Source organism: Pantherophis guttatus, chromosome 5 (genome assembly GCF_059756535.1).
Source record: "Pantherophis guttatus breed Tessera chromosome 5, ASM5975653v1, whole genome shotgun sequence".
NCBI classification, from domain to species: domain Eukaryota; kingdom Metazoa; phylum Chordata; class Lepidosauria; order Squamata; family Colubridae; genus Pantherophis; species Pantherophis guttatus.
Window position 1 is genome coordinate 94563413 of NC_142067.1, and position 24345 is coordinate 94587757.

Here is a 24345-nt window from a genome sequence, read left to right on the forward strand (position 1 = left end):
AGCAAACTATATGTTTGCTAAAAGTGTTGAAAATTATATTACCAGTGACAGCAGTTGCTAAATTAAAGTTTCAATTAAGTATTACCCCCCTATTCTTCAGAATTATTCTGAAAGAACAGAAGATGTGAAATCATCCATCCTATCCATGTTAGTGAAACTTATGAATACTTTTGATTGGTCACTGTATTACACAGCATGCTGAACTTCATAGGCTGTTAATCTAATCCAGCAGAGTTCTTCTCATATTTTTATAAACTAATATTTCAGTATACAAAACTGTCTGGGTTATCAGGGCACTCTTAGTCCAGCTAGGAGCCACATCTTCCAGAAGACTCAGCGCAGCTGCTTTGAAAGCTATTCCCAGCTATCTCTTCATACATGTGCATGCACAGGGAACACCTCTGCTGGGACGGCACACAGAACAAAGCAACTTTGTGAAGTGGCTCATGAGAAACCCAGGGAAATTCTCCATAGTAGCAATATCAAGCAGTCATTTCATCAATTCAAGGTGCATCAGTGCATTCTGTTGAACTGCTCTTTGGAATGCTCTACTACACAATACATAACATGAAACAAATCCTGTGGGGTGTTACTGTACAGTACTATAGTACTTCGATGAGGCTGGTGTGTTTTGGACACTTCTGCTTTAACCAGTATCTGATTTGCTTTTTATTTATTTAAAATTGTTATTTATTTATATTAACAAATATTATTTTCACAAAGTGAAAATCAGCCAATAAATACTTGCTTTGTTTCAGAATTGTATCGTATAGATTTAATAAAACAATGATAAGTAAATTTATAAATTAAAAAAAAAACTTTAGATCAAGTGTTTTGGGGTGATGGAGTAATTTCAAAGCAGTCAAAGCAGATTCCAGAGGAAACTGAAGACAAACAAAAATTACATGCTTTTTCCATGAAGCCATTACACAAAAATAATAATTAATAGTCATTTTATATACTGATTTCCTATAGTTTTCTTAAATCAGCCTTAAATCAGAAGCTCAAGCAGGAAAAACTCAGTAAGTAGGTAAATGGAGGACAAATTGTCTTCTACAAGTGCCAGTGTGTACCTATGTTAACTGAAACAACACATATTTGCCTAAACAACAGCAGCAGCAGCAGCTGCAAAGTCTGGAAGCAGCACACATCTTTCTTTTTCATTTATTTCACAACATTTTACAGCATGCCTATTCCAGAGGACACTGGTTGGGAGGCAAATAACAAATCAAACAATTTTCAAATAGCAGCATTAATGATGACTAGAAGCTTTGACTTGGTGACATTTAATCCAGTCTTGTTTTTCCCATCCACACCCTCACCAACTCCAGGTACCAGTTTTACAGCATTTTTGGCTCATCTTGATGGGATAATATAAAACTGGATATCATCTCTACATTGATGACCTGGATCATAACTCTGAACTCTAAATCATAACATGATTTCCCCAGTCAGTCTCATGTATATATTAATTAACATGGAGAAATAAGAACACTAAAATACTCAACACTAGAGTTTACAAGGACTTAAAATGTGATTCCCATGATTATGGATTGTTAGTCACCATTGAGGTAGGAATGGAACAATCACAGAACGGTGCTCCCAGTTTACAACCCTGAAAACAATCCGAAGAATACCAAGGTCAATGGTATTAAACACCATTAAAAGGTCCAGTACTATTCCCAACAAAGTTCCATCAAATATAAATCAACCAGAGCGATCAATGCCTTTTCTACCCTGTAACACTATAGAACAAACAAGTAATTGTGCTGCATTATTTTCCAGCCTACCAATTATTTACAGACATGATTAAATATTTATAGACATGATCAGGAAAATAAATAAAAGAAAGGTGTCAGCTAATCACTGTAAGCATTGCGCAAATCTGAACTGTTTGCCTTAATATTGTATTTCCTCATTAGCATCAATAGTTAAAACTTTATTGCAGTGACTTTTACCTTGCAGCATCTTCCTCTAGCAGCAATTTCACAAATTGCCTTGGAATGTGTAAAGAGAGCACACTCTCTCCCATTTGTTCCAAAATCCTCAGATGGTTGCCATCAGTGGTAGGAAAACGATACATCCGACAAATGGCACCTCCAAACACTAAAATATTAAAACACTTAAATAAGTACTTCATTGCAATTAGGCCATGCAAGCTCCATTCCCCTAACACATTAATTTAACAAACCGTTTAGAGACGCTAGAAACCCTATTAACCTTGAAATGCTAAAACCTACTTAAGCACATCCAAGCATATTAAAAGTACAGCTTATAAGGTACACTTCTCTCAACAAAAAGCAGAAACAGAAAGTTGAGTTTTGATACAATATGCACAAAAGTTTGATATTGAAAAGATTGTTAAGTATTGTATGACCATACAATGAATATTTAGACTGCAATATTCAGGTCTTCCTAGTTTCTCAGCGTAATGCATTTAGTGATGAGACAAAAGATAGATTTATGGACTGTTCTTGTTTGAAGAACAGTTCTTTTCACTCTGACATCCATGCACTTGCCTTTGATACCACAGGCCATGTATGTTTCAACTTAAAAGGAAGACACAACATAAAGTAAAGGCTGGACAACTAAAATCAAAACCTATGCTGAAAACAGTTGTTATTATGTAAAGAGAACACAGATGAATGTGCATTCACAACATGTGAATGCCTTTTTAATGCCTTTTATTTAAGACAGAAACATCAGTGATGCTAAGCTGATGAATGTATTTTTTTCTTCTCTTTTTTCTTTTTTTCTCTTTTATGTACACTGAGAGCATATGCACCAAAGACAAATTCCTTGTGTGTCCAATCACACTTGGCCAATAAAGAATTCTATTGTATCCTATTCAATAGTCCTACAAGCATATTAGAGGCTTCTGATCAGTTTCTTTCAGCTTACAATTTCTTGATCAATTTCTCATGATCATGACTCCTAAAGATCCATGACCTCCTAAAGATCATGGCTTAAATTCAAAACAGCACAAAGCTTGCAGCCAACTCCCCTCTTCCTCTGAAAAAACCCACAGATCTCTTATGCATAGACAGATGTACTGTAGATCAATGCCGTATTTTCATCTGGATTGCAATCTAGGCCAACTACTTCTGATGAAGTGAACTCTGCCGTCCTCCCCTGTCCTTAATCTAAGAGATTTCAGTGAAATCCTGGAAAAATATTATTACTTAGAATAAAAGTCTGCATGTGAATAATGATTTAATTATTTCTGCATGTAGATGAACTGAATGACCATAATGCAGATGTAGATGTGTCCAAATGTTTTTATATAGTTAAATCTGCAATGTAGCACACTTTTAAAGATTTGAAAACCATAAAATAATGCAACTTGGAGCTTTTTCTCTTCAGTATTTATTCACTCTGTTCCATTAAGTCAGCTCTGATTAGTCCCCCTAACACTGATAATGTTAATATTCACTGGATCTCTTCTCTCCACAAAGCCAAATGGAAGAATCCTTTGTCTGGTCAATCTGATTACATAAACACTGACATAATATATGGAAGAACAGGCATGACAATGGACTGGAAAAAGCCAAAGAAAGATGCAGAATACTCATCCATTCATCCATACCAGATTTTAATAGTGCATCTTTTCGTAATGAAGCATATTTGGTTCGGATTCCTAAGGACTCTGTCAAACTTTCATCAACTGGTAGCACAGTCTGAAAAAAAAGCAGGAAAATATATTAATTAAAAATATAGAGTAATCAAGCATCATCATTTGTATATTTAAGCTAGGTTCTCAAACTGAAGGTGCAATCTAGAAATTCAGAAACTTGACAAACAACAAATTCCTATAAGCAGAGTTGCAAAGTGCCCTGGCCAAGATTCCTCAATTCCTAAGATATATTGTATTTGCCTGAGAGGAAAACAACAGTTCTTTTTTTAAAAAAAGGTCATCAATAAGTTACCTTTAGCATGAAAAAGTTGTCTTAGATTTATTGAGAACACGACAAAGAAAGCAAGTAAGCTTTTTTTTCTCATTTTCACTTTTGGAGTTGAGATGGTAGCTTACACAGGTCTCTTCCTTTTAGATACATAACAAAATATTTTTATCCAACAAAGGCTGAACTGCTTTAGGAAAAAAAATGACTCTGAGGAATGGGGTGGGAAGAATAAGAAGAGTTATATATATAGCAGAAAGACAACCAACTCACCCTTCCATTAATAGTATCAGGAGATCTGGTCACAGGAGGCCTTTCATCTGTGTTTTCTTCCATCTGCCATCCTATGGCTGTAATGTTCCCGACACGGTCATTTTCCGCAGATCTACAATGTACAAATTACTTGGGATAAATCAATCAGGGTCCATGAGACACAATGGTGCCCCTTTCATTAAGAGAGATACAATTGTGCAAAATGGAAAAATTGGACTCACTCTGGCCTCCAAATTCTGTTGTTTATAAAAATGCCATTTCTTGAATGGGATTTTATCCTCAGTTAAAACAAGTCTAATCCCAAATTTCAGCCTCATAATTTTGTCAGTGGTAAAGCATATTTAAAAATGTTGAGTATGCACTCTTTTATTCTTCAGTCTAAGCCACACAATATCTTTTGGAAATAAACAATATTTCTGAAAAATTGCTCATCATAAAGCTTATCAAGAAAGATTGAGTGAAATTCTGAGCAGTGATTTGAAAGTGATTAAGGCTTTGCTCTACCTTTAAAGTCTGTGATAACAACACCCAAGAAATATATGCAGTAATCATAATAAAAGTAATAGCAATATCTCTAATAATCATATAGCTACATTATGTTTGCTCTTGTAGATGACATGACTTTTGTTTTTAGAGGAGCATTTGAGATGAATTCTGATTCTACCTGCAATGTTCATTCTCTTAGTTACAGACTTTCACTGAAGAATGACATTGTTACATAAATTAGTATTGTGGCTTGTGGATTTCAGCAACCTGTTCTTCTTTGCTTGGAGTGGAACACTTGGCTTTGAAAAGCTGCAAGACAAAATCCCCAAAGAATATTTCTTTGGTGATTCTGAAGGAAAACTGAAAGGGAAGAAACTGAAGAAATAACTGAATATAAACCATCAACTAGAGACGGCTAGAGAAGAGAACTATAGCAAGCTGATCTCATTAGATTTTATCCAGCTGCTGGTTTATATGGGACAGAAAGTGGCAGACTAAGGCCTACAGCTGCACTCCCAGTTAATGAAACAAATAGATCTAAGGTGAGAAACCTTAAGTCCTTACAAATGATGAAGCTATATTATCTAAAATAGGATACACTGTCCAGTACAAGTTTTTGGAGACCTTTGCCTTGTTTAAGAGTCATACATGTACATAATAATGGTTCCTGTGAATTATGTATGTTTTCACAGAATCATACTTTTGAATGGGGCCATTAAAACCATAATGTCCATATCTATCATAGTGAATGACAAAACATTGAATTAACTGCATGCATACAGGAGAATTATTATTTTGATTGGGGGCTGAAGGACTCTTTGCTCAGAGAACACCTGATAGGCACTGAACTTCCAGCTTCTTCTGGTAGAAATAACAGATGGATAAAAATTGTTCCACATTTCATTGGTGTGTGTGTTTCATCTGGGCCTACATTGTCCCATGAAATATTCAGGCCTGACCCAGGGACACCCTTCTAGATTTGGCAGCAGAATTTAATAACTTCCATAATCCTGAGAGTAATAGGAACAGCAGTTCCTATTAGGGCTACCCTTGCTGGTAAGGTCAAAGGAGAATGATGAAGCAAAGAGTAAACCAAAATACAGATCACGGCAGATGGAGCTCTGAAGGCATGAGACTGGTCAACCCACCTAGAGAAGGGATTGTAAAATTATGACAAATCTCTTTTATATTTTTGTTAAAAAGTGTATGGAAATGGCCAATGTTGGGATGAACAGAAGATGAGGTCAGGCAGAAGTTGATGAGCATAACATAAGAGAGCCGGGGTGGTGGGGGATTACTGAAAGGACATATACATTTGGAATATAAAATATGAGAAGTATGAACCGAGAAAAGCTTGATATTTTTAATATGGAAATAAAACATTCTAAGTGAGAGTTTTAGGAATAAATAGAACAAAATGGGCCTCTTTAAAACAGAAAATATTTAGGATTTAAGATAATTTTAAAGGAACAAAGTATCTTCACACTCATAAAGGAAAGGCAATGTGTCAGATATAATAAATTACAGGATTGTAGCCTTTAGAACAATGGTCAGGTATGATGGCCCTTTTATGACTTGTGTACTTCAACACCCAGAATTCCTGAGCCAGAAAGGGGCCATTGTTTCCCACCCCTGCTTTAGAATGAGTATATATAATGAATATTTATATATTACAGACATAATGGTGGAAAACAAATATTGTATAGCAAATTGAAGAGGTTAAACGTTGTCTATGGGGGAAAACATAAGATTAATAATGGATGATTAAGTCCAAAAGATGGAAAAAATAGAGAAACCTGGAATTATAGGAAGATTGGGATTTGGTAAATTCAATGATGCAGAAAATAGGTCAATCAATTTTTCAGAAGAGAATATTCACAATATTTAGAAAAGCTTCCTTTTCATCTGTTTCCAAAGCTAACCCAAACTCTAGTGAAAGGTTGTTCCAGACGGTTAGTGCTGCTACAGAGAGGCAATTGTCTTAAAGAGGAACCCTTTTGTTTTGATCTGAGTTTTAAAAATGAATTAAACCGAACTAGCATGTAATTAAAAAGCCTCACTTTCTTCAATTAGCATACAGATTATTTTCATATGAAACAAGACTCAATACTAACCTTAGTGTTAAGTGCAGCCTATGACTTTTCTCCTTAAGTAGATCCTGTACAGTGAATATCACAGAACCCAATAAATACATCTGAAGAAAAAAACCAAAAATATTTCAGTAATAAATTATTACCATTTTTAATTCCAGTTTTGAAAGGCCATTTCTTTGGCTTTAATATTTCATGTAAAACTAAGTCAATAATTTGATGGAGGAATCCCTCTCTCTCTCAGTTCTCCCTCAATTCAGAAATCATGCCAAATCATAGAACCCGGTAATCATAATTCAGAATCTAAATGATGAGTTGAGGGCCCAAGCATTTATTATAGCTAGTAGGTATGTAATGTTGTAAGCAATAGGTATCTATACCAAATAATACCTAACAAGCTTTCATTTTCCATTTTTATAATAAATGCATGACTCCATAATCCAGTTACCTCTTGTTTATGTGTTGCTAACCAATGCAAATGATATCAACTCACATTTAAAATAGCTTGTTTTTGACTGTCTCTGTATTAAAATTATACATCTATAAACAATGTAAACATTGTAAACATTGTTTATGTATATTACGGGTGTCAAACTTGTGGCGTCACATTGCCGTCACATGACAATTGCAATGTTTTTTCCCTGGGGGGTTGTGGCCTGCACATGACGCATCTGGCCCGCGGGCTGCCAGTTTAACATCCCTGATGTATATATACATGAGAGAGAGAGATCTTTTTTTGTTCTTTTCTTTATGGGGATAATTTATGAAAACGAGAAGAGGAAAGAACCACTAGATGTCCATTATAATTATTTTTTAGAATTCAGATCCAAAGATTCGTTTCCTCCCTGCCATAGCAAGGAAATCTTTGGTTCCATCTTAAAATAGTCCATCAACTATATACTGTATTTAATTATACAGCATACTACCATCCTTTTTTTACTCAATAATGATAATAAGCAGGGACATTTAAGATTCATTAGCAAGGTGTCTCAGCCAAATTATTTAATTCGTTTTTATTCTATTTTAAATTTTTGTATTTATGTGTTTTATTCTGTGGCTGTTCACCGCCCTGAGTCCTTTGGGAGTAGGGCGGTATATAAATCCAATTAATAATAATAATAAAAAAGGTAAGGTTGCAGATTTCTTTTCGCACCTGCAAACCCCAAAGAAAATGCCATCCCAGCATTAGAAATAAGAATGAGCATCCTCAACAATGCAGCCGGGGTGATTTTCACTTAATTCAAATATATGATTTTTTAAAAAAAAAATTGATTTATATGCCTCCCTTCTCCGGAGACTCAGGGCGGCTTACAATGCGTTAAGCAATAGCCTTCACACTGTTGTATATTTATACAAAGTCAGCTTATTGCCCCCACAAACTGGGTCCTCAATTTACCTACCTTAGAAAGGATGGAAGGCTGAGTCAACCTTGAGCCTGGTGAGATTCGAACTTACAGTAATTGCAGACAGCTGGTGTTAATCACAATGCTATCAGTCTGCTGAGCCACCAGGCCCTTATGATTTTTGATTAATTTTGTATGTATTTTTGAGCAAAGGAATGTAATATATTTAATATTTAATATAATCTTCAAAAACAGGCTCAGCCTATTATATTTATAGTAACAACTATAATAATGCCAGCTTTTAAAGAATCTAGACAGGGCCTCCAGGATCAAAAGCATGCAAGCTTTGGTTCAGATGTGCAGCAATAAGACATTTTTAACTTACAGTTCCCTGAGATCTATCTTTTACATCGTATATAGAAAGTTTAATTTGTGTCATCTGATTAATAAGAGAGTCTTGAAAAAAGGCAATGCTGCTTAGAAAGATGGGATTATTTGTGCCCTGTAATGGAAACAAAATAATAATAATAATCAAAAATTAGTAGAAACAAATTGGTACCAGTTGAATTTAATCAGGTTACTGATGCAGCAAACACAATACAACCTACCTCAATAATTTCTGTTTGAGCATGCTTTGTCCAGAATGCCTGAGGTGGTGTAGTCACACTCACTGCTACAAAACAATTTGGCTTCCTATCTAGTGATGGAGTTAATAGTTCACTGCAAGCTGTGGAAAATCAACAGCACCGTTTCACACACTGAAGGAACTGAATTTCACAAATAGAATACAAGAAATGAAAATTTTTCACTTGTTAAATACAAAACAATGACTGAACTGATCATAATTGCTGTCATTCTCATATACTGTACATGTTATACCACACAGCACTAGGCTACTGTCTGAAATAAAGAAAAGAGAGAAAAATAGAAGATACTGAGTATGGAAAAAAATAATGTGAAAAAAGTTTAATTATAATTTAAAGTTCGGTAATTTTCAAGGATTAGAAAATGAGAATTGATGCTGGCTGTATATTCAGATGCCGTATTTCACACAAAAGTGTAGAATGGAAGATTAATCAAAAGAGGTAATGTGCAGAAAGAGATGATTAAAATAACAAGCTGCCCAGTTTGTGTTAATTTTGATACATTTTGGACATATATTTTACACTGCTTTTGCTAGGTTATTTTATGTTTTAATTTAACAGGCTGTTTTCCTAGAAAGGTGATATATTTATAATACATTACCAAAATTAGTCCAAAATGCTAAGGAAGGTAGCTCTAAGTGTCATAGGATCTTGTAACACGTGTTTTGCTATAACCAGCCATTAAACCTGTAGATAAACTAACTCCTATATAAGCAGCAAGTATAAAGGTAATGTTTTAAAATGAATGAGGAAAAACATATTATGAAATTACTTACCTAAACTAAATTCTAAGATTGGCTCATCTGGATCTTGGATGTTTCCTGTAAAGCACAAACGTTAGCAAAATTGTGGGCTGCTTTTGGGAAACCCAAATTCTTATTAACCCTCATGCTTTTTCAGAGAGACTCAAAAGACCCAATAGAATTAAAAAAAATAAAATAAATTGATTATGATTCATAAATAATGGAATTAGCTTCTGGAGTCACTTTCAGAATACCTCTGGTTTTATTTATCTTTGTCACTATACAGTATCCTTTTAAATATCCATCAAACATCCCTATTACATTATATTTGCCATATATTAGGGGAGCAGAAGACAAAAACCATACATTCATCGTAACTCTAATCTCTGCTCTTAATATTCTGAAATTTTGCAGGTTATGAATCTAGAAATATGTGCCATTTTCATAAAAATTGACAAAAAATAAATCACACAATGGTAGGAAGGAGACACAAACTACTTTTTCATAAACTTTCAATTTTTTATTATCACCATCCAATGGGGGAAAAAAATCTGTGTAATAGAATTGCATTTTAAAATATTAAAGCAAAATAAAAAGAAAGTATTCATTTAACTCCTTTTTTTGGGGGGGGTGATTTTTTTTATTTGCTCTGCAATAACAAAATGGAGAAATAACATAGAACATAGAATAACAGAGTTGAAAGGGACCTTGGAGGTCTTCTAGTCCAACCCCCCCAGTTTAGGCAGGAAATCCTACACCATTTCAGACAAATGGTTGTCCACTTCTGTTTTTAAAAACTTCTAGTGTTGGAGCATTCACAGCTTCTGGAGGTAAGTCATTCCACTGATTAATTGTTTTAACTGTCAGGAAATTTCTCCTTAGTTCTAGGTTGCTTTTCTCCTTGTTTAGTTTCCATTCATTGCTTCTTGTCCTGCCTTCAAGTGCTTTTGAGAATAGCTTGATTATTAATGGCAACCGCCTAGATATTAGAACACTGCTATCATGTCACCCCCAGTTCTTATTTTCATTAAACTAAACATAGCTAATTCCAGCAACTGTTTTTTATGTTTTAGCCTCCAGTCCCCTAATCATCTTTGTTGCTCTTCTCTGTACTCTAGATTCTCAACATCTTTTTTACATTCTGGTGACCAAAACTGGATGCAGTATTCCAAGTGTGGTCTTACCAAGGCATTATAGAATAGTGCTAACATTTCATGTGATCTTGATTCTCTTCCTCCGTTAATACATCCTAGGACTGTGTTGGCTTTTTTGGCAGCTGCAGTATACTGCTGGCTCATAGTTAAGTGATTGTCCACTAGGACTCAAAGATCCCTCTCACAATTACTACTATTGAGCCAGGTACCACCTATACTATACATGTTTATAGTTTATTTACTATACTTGTTTATTGTTTATTGCCTAAATGTAGAACCTTACTTTTTTTCACCATCGAATTTCATTTTGATGGTAGGGCCCAATGTCCAAGTCTGTCAAGATCCTTCTGTATTTTAAGACTATCTTTTGGAGTGTTGGCTATTCATGCTAGCTTGGTAACATCCACATATTTGATGAGTTCCCTTTCTATCCCCTCATCTAAATCATTGATGAATTATTGAAGGGTCCTGGGCCTAAGACAGAATGTTAAAAATTAATACTAGGAAAGCACAAGTAGGGAACAGATAATCACCTGTCAAGGATAAACCTGACATATCAGAGGCAACATCAACAGTAGAGGCCCGCTGTACTACACGGGACTTTGAACTATGTCGGGGGCTGAGATCTTTCACTGACATGTTGTCATGAGGAAGCCACTTCTTTATACTGCTTGAAGCATCCAAAGAGAACAGAGATTTGGTCTTTTTGCAGCCCTTATGATATTAGCATGCTAAAATTAAAAAGAAAAAGAAAAGCCCAATTGAAATTTGATTTCACACAACAATCATTTTAATGCTCATTTTACCAGTCAATGAATTAAATAATTAATGATAATATTAACACTTTGTTGGTGATGTTAACAGTATGCCATTAGCTTTAGTAGACATTAACGTTTAAGTCGATAAAGAAAGCAAACGTGAGAAATAAAACATGAATCTCAAAGTTGCTGTATCACAAATCTAAGTATCCTTAATCATTATATTGAGCCAACTGAGCTCTGTGACAGGAATCCTAAATAACTTAAAATTGATCACTTTTTGCAACCAAAGATAAGACTAACCACAATCTGTTTGAATTTAGGTGCCATGACAAACTGAGACCAATCTAATGAAAGTGATCACAGGAGAAGAAAAGGGAAACACACAAGATTATCTTGCTTTCCCAATTGTAAATTGCATTTTATTTTGATGCCAGAACTAAACTGATTCAAAATTGTACGTAATGTCTCCATGATTTTGCTTTTAACCTATGATCTGTGACAGTTGGAAAAATAACACCTGCAGTAAGACTTCAGCTCAAAATGTTTCCAGAATTTCAGAGCATGCTGTTCCATATAGTATATGTGTCTTTGCACACCATATTTATGTATGTCATACTTACAGGAGGGCTATTATCCTCTTCGATGTGAGCATGGTATTGCATTTATTAAAGGCCAATTTATTTTCCCATCTGAAAAAAAGCATATTTAGTTATTCGATAAAGCATGCAAAGTGGATATTGATTTTAAAATCCACATTTTTCTTTGACCTTTTAAAAAATCTTTAGCCTCTTTTACTGGCATGTTAACTATTACAGGTGTTTCAATTTCAGATGGATGTCATCAGCAGGCTTGTGTTTTGAATGTACCAACTTTACTCTAAATGTATGTTAAGACAGAAAGAAAGCAACTAACTAACTACATTATGCAAGTTATGAACTAGTTTATGAAAATCATATCCTAACTGTTCTGAATTAGTTTAAGAGAATAAAATATTAATTTTATAAAAGCAATCTGCATAATTTCAATTATACCCTTTTTAAATTGTTGTCAGATTGTAGCCAAAAATATAGAAAAAGAAAATTCTGAAAAACTTTTTTAAAATTTCCAGATCCAATTTTATTGATATTACGAATCTTCAATATAAATGAGAAAAATGAGAGAATGTGCTAATGTAAATTAAGTTCTTTATGTAGACATCCGTTTCAGCCTTCCCGCCCTCTTCACTTGGCACCACATTATTATAATTCTGTGACAACCTATGTTTAGGAAACCCAAATCTGTTATGGAAAACAGATTAACTGCAGGCTTCCCGGCCCATTTCAAAGTCTGGATATTAGATTAGATTAGATTTATTAAATTTGTATACCGCCCTTCTCCCAAAGGACTCAGAGCGGTGAACAGCCAAGATTAAAATACATACAATATAAAAATTAAAATAAATTAAAACAGAATTAGATCACTTTGGCTTCCCCAAATTTTAAAACCCTTTACCCATAAAATAACCCATTAAAATTTTAAGTCAGCCCGGCTTGCTGAAATAAGAAAGTCTTCAAAGCTCGGTGGAAAGTACGGAGGTCCGGGATCAGTAGCACGGTGCCTCCCACTCCCAACCCCTCCAGCCGGCGCAGCATGATACCATGGTTGATGGTATCAAAAGACGCTGAGAGATCTAATAGGACCAGAACAGAGGAACATCCCCTGTCCCGAGCCCTCCAGAGATCATCAACCAAAGCGACCAATGCCGTTTCCGTGCTGTACCCAGGCCTGAAGCCGGACTGGAATGGATCCAGATAGACAGTTTCATCCAGGTACTGTGGGAGCTGTCGCGCAACCACACTCTCAACAACCTTCGCCACAAAGCGAAGGTTGGAGACAAGACGGTAATTTGCCAAAACAGCCAGATCCAGAGAGGGCTTCTTGAGGAGGGGCCTCACCACCGCCTCTTTCAAGGCGGGAGGTAAGAAACCCTCACTCAAAGAAGCATTTATAATCCTCTGGAGCCAGCCTTGTGTAACCTCCCAGGTAGCCAGCACCAGCCAGGAGTGACCCGGGTCCAATAAACATGTGGTTGCATTCAACCTCCCCAGCATCCTGTCCACGTCCTCGGGAGTCACAGGATCAAACTCCTCCCAGATAACATTCTCAAGACCCGCCTCGGGCACCTTGCCTGAACCCACCCAGTCAGGAGTCCAGGCCGTCCCGAATTTGAGTGATTTTATCATGCAGATAATGCGCAAAATCCTCAGCACGCCCTTGCAAGGGGTCTTCCTGCGTTCCCAGGTGGAGAAGGGAGCGGGTCACCCTAAACAGGGCAGCTGGACCATTATCTGCCAACGCGATAAGAGCGGAAAAGTAGTTACACTTTGCCGTTTTTATTGCCACTAAGTAGGTCTTGATATAAGACCTCACTAGTGCTTGATCAGATCCGGAACGACTAGCCCTCCAATTACTCTCTAGGTGTCTTTTCCAGCGCTTCATCTCCCTCAGCTCCTCGGAGAACCAAGGAGCTGGGCCGATTCGGCGCCGGGTCAGAGGCCGCAAAGGCACGACCCGATCTAAAGCACCAGCGGCCGCCCTATCCCAGGCGGCCACGAGGTCTTCCGTCGAGTCGTAAGCCAGAGTCTGAGGGAATGGCCCAAGCTCCATTTGGAACCTATCAGGAACCTTATTATTTATTATCTATAAAGCTTTATATATTGTTGAAGTAGGATATATTAGGGGCTGCCATGATGAACACGATCCTGTCTATCCTATCTAGGGAGTGAAAGTGGGCAGGAAGGCTGAAAGGGAGGCCTTCTCTGTAATAGCACCCTCTTTAAGGAACATACTATACTGCCTCTGTGGGACATCCAGATCTAACTCTCTTGGCTTTTTATGAAGTACTAAAAACTTTTTTGTTTCAGCAGACTTTGTTCTCTAGTGAGGAATTGTGGGCATCATTTTAATTGATGTAATTGATTTTGATTTCATTGCAATGGTTTCTGGTATTGTTTATGCAGCCCAGAATCATTCAAATTTGGAAGGTACATACTATATTTCCCCGAAAATAAGACCCTGTCTAATATTTTTTTGAACCCCGAAATAAGCGCTTGGCCTTATTTTCGGGAAGGTCTTATTATTTTGGGGCACATGGAGCAAGATGGGGCTCCTCTTGCCATTTTACCTGATTTCCAGCTCTGCATTTAAATATTTTCAGGGAGGGCTTATTTTCAGGGGGAGGCTTATTTTAGCGCATGCACTCAAAAGCCCAATTGGGCTTATTATCAGGGGATGTCTTATTTTCAGGGAAACCGGGTAGATATTGTTAAATAAACAAACAATATAAATTAGTTTACAATATATAAAACTATCCTTTTCAGAAACAACATTGTCAATAGTGCAAAAATAAACTCTCTTTTCAAATCTAGCTTGACTCCTGCTGGTGTCATGGACACAACCATGTAGTTTTCTTGGAAATAAATGAAAATCAGTTGCTACTGCCTTCTTGTTTTGACCATCCAGTATACGACTTCCTAATGGTCCCTTCTATCTCTACTTAGCTGGATCGAACCTATTTATCTTCTCAAAATTAATCAAGAGACAAAACAGTGTATCTACAACAGTTGACATGTAGTATTCACTATGAATACCAACAAATTTAAAACAATGACATCTCTGTTCCACAGGGTCTTCTTTCACTAGCAAAACTATCACTGCCAATTTATGCTATCCACCCATCCTCAAGATGTATGAAAACTATACAGACATGACATTTGCTATTCTAGGGAGCTTGAGGGTTGTGCAAAGTATCTAAGCTGTTCTTAGTACTGCACTTTTCTGGACAGAGAGCTTCGATGTTGTTCCTGGGATCTATTGGAGCCATTCTCCCAGCTTAGGAGTCACAGCTTCAAGTGATCCTACTACCACTTGGGACCACTTTCTCTCTAGTTCCTCCTTCAGGCCCCTGGTATTTCTGCAGCTTTTAATATTCCTCCTTTAATATTCCAAGTGATGTTGCTTTCACTTGGCACCACTACATCTATCACCACTGCTGTCTCCTGGTCCTTGTCAACGTGTGTGTGTGTGTGTGTGTGTGTGTGTGTGTGTTATATAAAATCATCTATCTAGTTTCAGAGATTAATGCTCTCTCTGGAAATCCATATATATAAAATTGATTCTTCAACTCAAGCTAATTTCAGCCATAAATAGAATGCTTAAGAAAATCAGTACTGCCTAGCAGATTATGTTTTTCTTATTCATCCCTTCTAGGTTTCAAAACACGCTGTCTTGGCTACAGCATTTTAAATAAGCTATTGGGATATTTTTAGATTTTGGGGAGAGATCCTAGTATAAAGATACTGTGATCTGAAATTGCTTAATAGAAATAGTCTGGCTTTGTTCATACAAGAAAAATAAACTTCAGAAGTCCGAAGAAACTGGGTTTATCATTTATTTTTCACAAGTCATGTGGTTATATATACAGTCCTTTTGATCCCATTTTATTTTACTTGCTTTAAGAATAGATATATATGTCTTCTGCCTAATACAGTCTGCTTGCTTAGTTTAAGATGCTTGACTTCCAAGCAACACACCAAGGCAGAGGTCCAACTTCAGATGACAGATTCAGTATTGTTGGGTCAGTTCCATCCAAAGAGATTAGTAAAGGCTCTTCCATATGATTTTACAGAGTTTGTGAATATGACAAGAAGAATTTTGGTTTATCGTTCTTTCCAGATATAGCTACCATGTTCTCTCTCTCTAACACATGATCCTATGGATTTCTTCCAAATTGGAAGATATAAGAAGCAACTTAAAGTTTGCTTTCATATGAATTTTTAAGTGTGAATGTAAGATTGGTAACACGTAATGTGCTTTGTATGTGTGCTGCATATTTATTGGTGGATTTTTCTGTATTAATTTATTTTTAGAACCCTCTTGACAAAGGAACATTATTTCAAAATATTTTTAACTGGCACTTTAGAATCCCTCCCTTACTTTTCCCCCTAGTTTTAGGGCTAATCCTCCTCTTTTTTCCCCCTGGGGCATCTTCTGAGCAATGCCAATGAGTGTTGTAATGAGCAATATGTTCTTTATTCCCAAGCCTATGCTATTTTGGGAACTTTTTAAATATTTGTCTTTTTTTTTCCTGATCCCCACCATATACCATATATAGGAGTGCTACTGAAGCTTTGCTTAAAACATTGAAAAGCCCTTGTCAAACAACATTTTTTTTTCCCTGACCATTTTGTCCGTTATTTAAAACTTCACTCAGATAAGGTGCTCCTACATCCATTTTTAATGGAAGCAAGCAGGGCTTTTGTAACACATATATTACGGTATCTGACTAACAAAACAATCTCTTGTATCCATGAGCTGCTAAAATTAGCAAGTTTCACTCACACTTTCTCACATACACAAACAAAGCAAGATGAAAAAATTTGGTGTGTCCCACCCCAAAACTAAATAGTACCCTCAGATGATGTGGTGTAAACATATTTCTCCCCTCACCTTCCCACCCCAGTTGTATAATCTTTCAGCCTGTGAAGAGACTCTGTGTCCCAAGCATGCTGGTCTCCCTGGTTAGATTATGCCTTCGTACAGCCTTTTAATGCAAGGATGGATATTATTGGTTAATATGAATCCCTTACAGTAAAAAGAAACCTTTTCTTCAGAAACACAACTCTCTTCTTTGGAATTATTTTGATTTCTTGGTTATTTTTCTGGCAAGCTAAGATGCCACCCTGGCACACTAGTGTTTGCTCTAATAATTGGCCCCAAGAGAAATGTTTAGAAAGTAGCATGAAGAGCAGAAGCTTCTTCAGCAAGGAAAAAAAAACACTGTCCTGTTTTAAAGGATTCAGCTTGTTAAATCAACCAAGCAACAATTTCCATCATGCCCACCAGCATCACAATGAGGTCTCTTGGTGGCAAGGATTCAGGATAATTTTAGTCTACATTTCTAAAGATAATCTGAGATATCGAAAGACTCACAGGTTGTAGATGGCCGATTCAAATCTTTTGAAATTTCTAACCCTACTAGGACCACAATGACAGTTATTTCAAATGCTTTTAATTTTTCTGGTAACATTGCACAGTAGACACCAAAGATCAGAGGTGAAATGACTCACAATCCTTTCTTCAAGTTAATATAAAACAGATAACAATTTATAAGATAAACCATAAATTTATTAAGCATCTGTATGGTAACACTGTTTCATCGTAATAGCAAAAGCTGAATCTCTTTTAAGTCACGCTGAGTCCTTTGGACTTCATAGGCACATGGGCAGTAATGCAAAAGTGGTTTGCCACTGGCTTCTAGCCATGTTCTTTTTGACTTCCTAGCCCATAGTCCTGGTCTTCTGAGGTTATCTCCTATCCAAGGACCAAGGACCAATCCTGCTCAGAAGCCAAATCCAAACAAGGTAAATCAACTTAACTAAGCTGGACTTGGATCTGAACAGATGGGGAGGCAAGACTGGACAATATAGTACTGTACAGACTAGATTTAACTTAGAATTTAAAAAACTGAGTCTTAATGTTAAAATTAAAGCAGGCTATATAATTTTAATTGACTGATACAACCTTTTTTTCTACATAAAGAATTAGAATTAAAATGTAATTTAGATGTGGGATTTTTCTCTTCTATTTTTAATTTTATGTTTTGGTTTGATTTTTTTCAGGGCAGGTGTCATTTTTCCTTTTCTCTTTTCTCCTCGATGGTTTAATATATGATGGTTTCCCCCTCCCCCCCACTTTATATTTTTTCATATAATAGATTAGGCTTCTTTTTTATAGTCTTTTATACAATAGTAATATAGTTGTATAGTTATATTGCTGTTTGATTACATAAAGAATGATAAATAATTAATGTTTTTAAATAAATATTAACTGCTAGTATTTTTTAAAGTTAAATAAAAGTATGCTTTAAAAAAGTATAGGCCAGGTGCTAAGCCCTGCTGGAACAAATACTTAATAAAAGTACCTAATACAAATCAATATTGCCCGTATTACATACTTACATCCAAATACCTCTTTCTATAATGCTGTATGACTTGTTATATTATCCTGCAGTGACAGTGTGTTCTTTTAATTCTTTTAACAAATGTTTCTTTTCCCTTCCACTAGGGGTCTCCCACTCTGGCTGCAGGTGTGAATTTAACCTTATTTTATTTTTAAAAAAAGTATATTGGCCATCTATTTTAAACAAATAACTATGCTCAGCTGACAAATAGTACACAGAAAACTCATTTTATACATCAAAACAGAACAAAACAAAACCATATTAAAATAATCATAATACCAAAACTAAAGAAATGAGTCAAATTCTTAACGAAGAAGGCAGTCAAAACAAATTACAATTGCAACAACGTACAATATTTTGTTTCATCCTGGTGCTAAAGCCCTTCACATAGAAAAATAAATAAATCAGATCCTAGGTCCAAGCCTGATTTAAAATGTGCTACTCCTTTCTTCAGTTTATTTCCTGAACCTTTCAGGCAGCATCAATTTTTAACATCTGTTTCATTTTGACCACAAGAGGAACAAAACTAACAGGAAAGACTGTAGAAAGCTAACAGACTGTAGAAAGCTTTAAAATAGGAAGCAATGGATTTCAAACTTTGCTCTGAAAAAAAATTCTTTCTTCAGCAACTATAAACTCTGCTAATCTACCACACGATAGTAGAAAGACACGGAGATCTTTCATATCTTCAACTTACATGTAACTTTAACTAAGCATGTTGGTTTTCACCTTGATTCCCTGAATACTTGAAATGATCACTAAAAGGCATATTCTCCTATGCTGACTCACTACTCATAATTACTGCGAATCCTTCAGGAAAATTGATTGGATGTAATGGATTTTTTCATTTAGAAACTTTTGATAATCTTCCAGGGATCTTCGGTCTTTTTTTAAAAACTGCTGCGGTAAACAGTACCACCACAGAGTTTTGACAGCAAGATCTTTCATTTTCCAAGGCTTTTAGCCCTCTAAAATATCATGTTGTAATTGCTTTTATTAAAACTAAGTGCCATATTCTGTACTTAAAAAAATACAGAAACATAACCAAATGCTGTAATAAGGAAGTTTTCAAAGGGAAAAAAACAAAACCATACGATCTACAAGGCCTTATTTCTGCTAGCAATAGAAGGGTAGAGCCTTTTTTTGGGGACATTGGCAAGATTGGATTGGAATCCTACTCTGAATCAAAACCAGTTCAACACGGATATTACAGATGCTTGGTAGAAAGTGCCTTATCCCTGAGATATGCCTAAACTATGATAATAAATTAAAAGGTTACCTTTCTGGTTTGTCAAGAAAAAGCTGAAAATCACAGAGTAATTAGAGCCAATTTAGCCCTTGCTCAGTATAATTGCAGAATGAGAAATAAGCCTTAGTCATGTTGCTTTACTTCATTTTCCACAGATATCACATCAATCTGGCTGCCAATCTTTCTGATGCTTTTACATGAAATCTGAAATACAAGCAAAGAGACTGTTTGGTCATTGTTTAACCATTTGCAGAATAGTCTGAACAAAACAAAGTCCAAAGCATGTCATTCAATATCTCACTGTTATTATTTAAAGGTATCCCCATGCGTCAATAAATATTTGATCAAATTAATGAATATTAATGGGAAAAAAGTTCTCTGTAGGCCAAGATATTCTGCAATAGAAAAGGAATTTAAAATTTAATTACAGGTCAGAACTTCTATGGTTCCAAAAATGTTACTTCTGGAAGTCGTAGCAGCAGTTCCCTGGACAACTATTGTGGAGTTTTCGTAGCCATTGCCTTGGGAGGAAGTCGAAAGCTTGCAGAATAAGATGGCTATGGCATATGTACTAATTAAAAATATACTGGATAAATAATAGAATATAAAATTGCCACTGCAAGGTTTTCAGCTGTATACTGTATTAGCATCCAAGTTTGCCACTTTTATTTCTAAAAATTTGGAAGTTAGCTGCAAGGAAAGGTGAGAAACCAGGTCCCTCAGAATTTTGAGAACTCTTTTGTAATTTGGTTCAGTGATTTGCAAGATTCTCATCTCAAATTACACCTAGAAGAGCATAGCCAAGATAAACTACATTCAAAAACATTCTGTCCTATTTAAAAAATATATTTTTGAAGCCTACAGATGATGTATGAAAACAAATGCACTAGAAAAGAGGGTATACAAAAGTATAGGCAGCGATTTGTGCAACTATTTTCTGCCAAATTTGAAAAAAAAATGGGCTAAATTTGCAGCTCACAATAAAAGAAATTCAGCAGAATCAAATTGATAATAATCAGAAGTAAGGCATGCATGCTTCCTCATTCTTCCCCCCATTATAAAAAAAAAGAATCAAAACTAGCACATCTGGAAGATTTTCAGTACAAAGAAGCAGTTTATTTTCCGTTTGCAAAACATCTGAAACTAAACCACACACTTTCAAATGGCACAGGTATAGACTTAATACAACAGCTATGTGTAAAATTTATGAACACACAAAAAAGGATCTTGGGTATGCATGGCCTTAAGGATGGTCGAAACTACACAAACACAAAAATTCAATCTAAAAAGGAGTTCTTCAATGGATTTGGCACAGTAGTCCGAACTCTCATAAACATCCCAATCATAGAAACAGGAATATCAGATTTTTTATAACTAAAAAGAAATCTGCTTTTTAACACATTGTGATTTTTTTTCTGATTATCTTAAATCAAAATGAAAATTGCCACCTCCAGGCAGGGGTGAAATGCTCCCGGTTCGGACCGGATCGCCCGATCCAGTAGCAATGGCAGCAGGTGGTTCGGAGAACCGGTAGCAAAAATCCCTCCTCACTCCCATGCCCAGCTGAGCCCAACAATCATCAGAAGCTTTTTATTTTATTTTTAAAAGCATTTTTTCTACAACCTCTTCGGCTGAAAAAATGCTTTTAAAAGTAAAAACAAAGCCTCTGCCGATCAGGCAAGTCAGCTGGGATCATCAGAGGCTTTAAAAAAAAAGAAAAGCCTCTGCCAATCAGGCAAGTCAGGTGGGGTCAGAGGCTTTTAAAAGCATTTTTTTTACAACCTCTTCAGCCAAAGAGGTTGTAGAAAAAATGCTTTTAAAAGTAAAAAAAAAAAAAAAAGTTGGCCACGCCCACTCAGTCATATTATTGCCCACCAAGCCACGCCCACAGAACCGGTAGTAACAAATTTTACATTTCACCACTGCCTCCAGGGAATTATGTATAAAACAACTACTTATTTGTTACACAGAATCAAGATACAATCCTAAAGAGTGACTTACTGAATATCATTCTTTCCTATCATTTGACTGAAACCTATATTGCTCACCACAAACACAACTTATTAAACTATAAAGACTTATCCATCTAGCTAGAGTATCATGTGGAATACATTTGAACAAATGTAATAGTCTTTTGTCAACACCAAATTGACAGCCAGTTTGATCTAGTGATTAAGGCATCAGGCTAGAAAGCGGGAGACCATGAATTCAAATCCCTCCTTAGCCATGAAAGCCAGCTGGGTGATTTTAATCACACTCTCAGCTCAACCTCTCTCACAGGGTGGAAAAAATAGGAGGATGAATGTGTGTTGGATATGTTCACCAACTTGAGTTATTTGTAAAAGTAATAAAGGTGGGATTAAAACATACAAATAAATAAAAATACAAATTATGGAAATCCCCTTTGAAGGAAGCCTCTTAACCTTTAAATCTATGCAAAGCTTTCAATGACACAATCCACAGAGGAAATGATACCTTTTTCTTTCCATCCACAGAGGAAATGATATCTTTTTCTTTCTAAAAGGTAAAAAAGGTGCCACTTCTCAGGTTTTATCCAAGAAAACATTTTTTTGGGATAATTTGCATCCTGACTTTAAATGAACGTCTGCTAGGATAAATCAACTAAAGCTCCCAGAATTCCCCAGCCAACATGGGGTTGAATTCCATGCATCTTAAAAAGTTTAGTTCAACAACATTGAACTAAAGGAACTTTGTACAGGTAGTCCTCAACTTACAACAGTTCTTTTAGTGACCATTCAAAGTTACAACGGCACTGAAAAAAGTGACTTATGACCATTTTTCACACAACCATTGTAGTATCCCCATGGTCAAATTTGAATGCTTGGCAATTAATTCATATTTATACCATTGTAGTGTTCTGGGGTCATGTGATCCCCTTTTGCAAACTTCTGAAGAGCAAGTCAATGGGGAATCCAGATTCAGTTAACAGCCCTGTTACTATCTTAACAAATTTAATGATTCACTTAATCACTATGACAAGAAAAATCTCAAAATGGGGCAAACTCACTTAACAAATGTTTCACTTAGCAACATAAATTTTGGCTCAATTGTGGTCCTAACTCAAGGTCTACCTGTATATGGATTAATCCACTGCAGTTTCCATGCAAGCTTTATAGTTGTGTTATAATCTTGCTGTAACACCTCCACTATGCTGCTTATAAGCATGCAGAAATATATGGTACAAATTGATCAGATGGTCCCCACCACAGTTGATAAATATATAATAAATTTGCCCTTCCTATAGCAACTATATTGAATGGACTCAATCCTGAATTATATATTTTTAATCAAGATTATTGCATAATGGTCAACATCTGATTTTAGATAAAATCAGAACTTATTACAATGGATCCAACAACACAGATGATTCCCCCAAAGGCCAAATTTTATGAAATGCTGCAGTCACACATGATAACATCAAAAAAAAGCGGAATTGGGTGGCTTTTCCCTTCTTAGCCACTTCCTTCTTTCCAAAACTTTCGCCAGCAGCATTTCCCTTCTGCAAAATAACTGAATCCCAAATAAGAGAGGGCTGAGAAAGTCAAGGAGTGGCATTTTGCAGGGAAAAGCAGCTATCTAAAAAGCACTAAGATTTGTTTTCCTCAGTTCCTTTTTTTTTGTGAAAGCATTGCCCCTAAAAGTATTTTGTAATTAAAAAAAAGAAGGCATTGGGTAACAGTATGATATATTTTGTTATAGGAAGATTTTCTGAGCTCCTTGCCCAAATGAATTGGAGTCTAACAAATAAAAAGTAAAACAATATATATTAGCAAAACTCTTAATGATATCAAATCCTGTTTATTCAAATACCTATTTATTACACTGCAAAATACACAGAAGCAAACATCAATTCAATGTTTATATTTATGCAACATCTTCCACATGTCATAAAGTATCACATAGACAATATCTAAATATGATGGATATAGAAATTATGTTTCTCCATTACTTCAGCAGGAAGCTTATTCTATTTTTTCTGTGTCCCTGAGTAACACATGGTTTTCCAACCTTTAGACTTGTTTGGACTGCACTAACTGAAGACACATTGTCTTGAGCTGCACCCAAAATATATATTTAATGTATACAAATAACAAACTTCCTTTATTTTTTATTATCTTGTGGGGCCACTTTATTAGCTGTCCATGCATGGGCCATGGATTGGACACACCTGCTTTAAGGTCTGTTTTAAATAAAAGCTTTTATATGTTTGTTCTATGTCTAATACTACAAAGAAATAAGCTTCAATCCATTCCTGCCCCAAACATTCAGATATATTTGCAATGCTGCAGTACAAATTTTCTTAAAAACAGTGCTACTGTTAATTAATTATAACAGTATACCTTAGAAGGATTAGATTAATTAATTTATCAATTAATTTTTAATTAATTAGTTAAAATCTGGTGTTATTTTAATTGTATAAATTCTGGAGACACTCTTTATGGATTTTGTTAATGCTGTTCTTGCTGCATTTCTTTCATATCTAATAATTATTTATTGATGAATATAATGCATGTTATGTAGTATTTTATTTTAATATTATTTGACGCCATTATAGTTCAACACTTCAACAACTGGCCATCTAAAAACAGAAATGTATTTATCCCTAATGTTATGAAGAGGACCAAAACAAGGAAATCATTTCATTTTTGCAATATGAATATGAGCAAATCATTTACTAAGTG

General features: G+C 35.6%; 1 protein-coding gene across 22 annotated transcripts in view; it reads right to left on the reverse strand.

Moving 5' to 3' along the window:
- INPP4A (inositol polyphosphate-4-phosphatase type I A) overlaps nucleotides 1-24345 on the reverse strand; it is a 111792-nt gene that overhangs the window by 52191 nt on the left and 35256 nt on the right. For all 22 annotated transcript variants that reach the window (XM_087871478.1, XM_087871469.1, XM_087871477.1 and 19 more), the window contains 10 exons: nucleotides 19673-19846; nucleotides 12014-12082; nucleotides 11166-11363; nucleotides 9512-9556; nucleotides 8700-8818; nucleotides 8477-8593; nucleotides 6773-6852; nucleotides 4173-4284; nucleotides 3587-3677; nucleotides 1959-2106 (listed from right to left, as the gene is read on the reverse strand). In XM_087871478.1, the coding sequence (XP_087727604.1) occupies nucleotides 1959-2106; nucleotides 3587-3677; nucleotides 4173-4284; nucleotides 6773-6852; nucleotides 8477-8593; nucleotides 8700-8818; nucleotides 9512-9556; nucleotides 11166-11271 (818 nt within the window). In that variant the 5' untranslated portion in view covers nucleotides 11272-11363; nucleotides 12014-12082; nucleotides 19673-19846. The remainder of the gene's footprint in view (nucleotides 1-1958; nucleotides 2107-3586; nucleotides 3678-4172; nucleotides 4285-6772; nucleotides 6853-8476; nucleotides 8594-8699; nucleotides 8819-9511; nucleotides 9557-11165; nucleotides 11364-12013; nucleotides 12083-19672; nucleotides 19847-24345) is intronic.